At 41.7% G+C, this 2,665-nt stretch overlaps 1 protein-coding gene across 1 annotated transcript; it reads left to right on the top strand.

The window, feature by feature from the left end:
• The first annotated feature begins 450 nt into the window (after positions 1–450).
• gtf2h5 (general transcription factor IIH, polypeptide 5) lies at positions 451–1,901 on the top strand. The gene is made up of 2 exons (XM_031581901.2): positions 451–911; positions 1,663–1,901. The coding sequence occupies exons 1-2, from the start codon at positions 877–879 to the stop codon at positions 1,841–1,843; spliced, it is 216 nt and encodes a 71-aa protein (XP_031437761.1). The 5' UTR covers positions 451–876; the 3' UTR covers positions 1,844–1,901.
• The last annotated feature ends 764 nt before the right edge of the window (positions 1,902–2,665 follow it).

The raw sequence follows: 2,665 nt of genomic DNA, 5'->3' as shown, positions 1-2,665 counted from the left end.
TTTGTTATAGAAATTGCCACTATTAACGCCTCACAAGACCAGACTTGAATACTGCCTTTTAAATGTTGCCATACGTTCGTATTCCTTCCTTCCCTACCTCAGCTGCGCTTCAACGCATTTAAAGATATTTCATGTATTATTAGGTGGAGATTATTATTTAATTTATTGTTTTAGATCATTTTTTGTCATCATGATGCATAAAGCCTGCAACCTCATGCTTCGATTAATTCATTGGCATTTTATTTAGCTTCATTTAAAGTTGTCTATGTTGTCATAGGAGATTATGTCATACAAATGTATTGTTATTTATTGTGCTTAATCAACGCTTATAACATATTTTAATAAAGTGGCTCCAATCAACGCTTACAACATATTTTAATAAAATGGCGTAACCACCGTCATCCAGCGTTCTAAGTGCTGTTCCTATATATGTCTATGTCTAGAACCTCTCCGCCACACAGTCACTGCAATGAACGGCTTTGGGAACTCGGTCACTCTAGGAACCATTTGCATTCTGTCGCTTGTGTTACACGAGTCTTGGTCTTGAACGTTCCGCTGTTGTTTTTGCGACGTCCTGCACTGAGAGTTTAAGAAGTCGCCTTATTTCGCTGCAGTTTCTGAATAACTGGTGTTCTTACAGTGCGTGTGAAACCGAGAAAACGATCACAGCTTAAGTGAAATGTTTTATGTCTGCTGAATCCGTCTACGTACCTTGAAATTCCGTGGTTGAATGATGTCAGACGTTTAACTTAGCTAACGTTCACGCGAGAGATTTACCCTACCGATAGGTCTCGTGAATCCATAGAGTGTTTGTGCGTATTTGCATTGTGCATTTTCTCTGTATCCACACGTTTCGAGAGATCGGAGTGGTGAAAGATGGTCAACGTGCTGAAAGGAGTTCTTGTGGAATGGTAACGTTAACGTTATGTTCACGAACAATACGAGTGATTGTTGGTTTTCATTATCTATCTTTAACGTAACACTGTGCAATGATTTGACACTTTTTGAGGTATGGTGTTATAGGCAACTAGTTTTGGTACCATCCTCAAATTATTTTTGATCGCATATGGTCATGTGAAGGACAGATAAACACTCGTGTCTTCCCCACTAGCCACCCAAGATATGCCCTATGTAGTTCTGTGTAACAGGCTGGAACCCCCTGCAAAAATTGAAGAAAAGCTTTCAAACGCATGACATTGCCAGCTATAATGCCAAAAGACACCAGTTAGTGTGTTGGCAAGCTTCTATCAGTGTCAATTGGGCTGTTGGTGGTGTTTGCAAAGTTTTTGCATGCCTTTTAGGTAGTTAGCTTACTAGTTTTGGAACAGAACTCCATATTCCTGCTTTAAGGTTGCATCTAATACCATGGCTAAGACTCCACTTAAAGTCAACAGTATTACTGTTGGTAAATTCCTAAGACGAATTGCGGTGGTACATTTTTAAGTTACAACTGATTGTAGCTCAAGTCAAATATAAATGTAATATACAGCTGTTTAACCCTAACCCTAAATGTAATATACAGTACGCCTAACCCTGTTGACAACTTAGTTGACTAATAGAAATGTCATTGTGTGAATAATGTTCAGTATTGTAATCACAATTGTATTGTTATGGTGCTATATAAATAAAATTGAATTTAATTATTGTTGCTTTGACCTCCAGTGACCCGGCCATGAAGCAGTTCCTCCTGTATCTGGACGAGACGTGTGCGCTCGGGAAGAAGTTCATCATTCAGGATCTGGACGATACCCACGTGTTCATCCTGGCGGAGGTGGTGCACGTCCTACAGGAGCGGGTCGGCGAGCTGATGGACCAGAACTCCTTCCCTGTGACCCAGAAATAAAGACAGAACGAGCGAGTCAGAACCCTGTGACCCAGAAATAAAGACACAATTGCTCTGGTTTCATGACTAGACTGGTCTTAGAGTATAATACTCATGGGTTAGGGTTAGGGCCTAACTCTACTCATGGTGACGAGTGGCTCTTCTCCTAGGCTACTTTCAAGTGCTTAAAATGTCAGCATATTCCCTTTCCCCTCGGAATGTGTGTGGACAGTCTTTCCTTTCCTCTCCTCTGTGTGTGGACAGGGTTAAGATGGAGTGTGTGTGGACAGGGTTAGGGTGAGTGTGTGTGTGGACAGGGTCAGGGTGAGTGTGTGTGTGTGTGTGGACAGTGTTAGGGTGGAGTGTGTGTGTGTGTGTGTGTGGTCAGCGTGAGTGTGTGTGTGTGTGCACAGGGTTAGGGTGGAGGGTGTGTGTGTGTGTGTGGACAGGGTTAGGGTGGAGTGTGTGTGTGTGTGTTAGGGTGGGGGTGAGTGTGTGTGTGTGTGTGTGTGGACAGTGCTTTGACAGCAGCCATCTGCATTCCCCAGCCACCTGATGGTCTAGTTTGACTCAGCCGGTAGTGAGTGTGTGTGTGTGTATGGTCTAGTTTGACTCAGCCGGCTGTTTTTTTTGTTTGTGTTTTTTTTCTTTTCTTTTCTTCAGTCATTGGACATTACATTTGTAAAATACTAATAAAAAATACTGTACATCTGATATTCTTGTTTTCCTACTTAATATTTTCGGACACCAGCAACAACCACAAGTAAAGTCAAAGTTGGGAATATATTCTTCCTTCCTCTTCCTCCATTGACATCTGAAGCAATAAGTGATGTCTTATTTATT

Source organism: Clupea harengus, chromosome 15, assembly GCF_900700415.2.
Source record: "Clupea harengus chromosome 15, Ch_v2.0.2, whole genome shotgun sequence".
NCBI classification, from domain to species: domain Eukaryota; kingdom Metazoa; phylum Chordata; class Actinopteri; order Clupeiformes; family Clupeidae; genus Clupea; species Clupea harengus.
Note: the sequence above shows the minus strand (reverse complement) of the source record. Positions and strands in the feature narration are given on the sequence as shown.

Bases quoted from the DNA above. Each gene is read 5' to 3' on its own strand.
- gtf2h5 (XM_031581901.2), top strand. From the start codon at position 877: ATGGTCAACGTGCTGAAAGGAGTTCTTGTGGAATG. The intron at 912-1,662 runs GTAACGTTAACG...TTTGACCTCCAG, and splicing joins AAAGGAGTTCTTGTGGAATG to TGACCCGGCCATGAAGCAGT.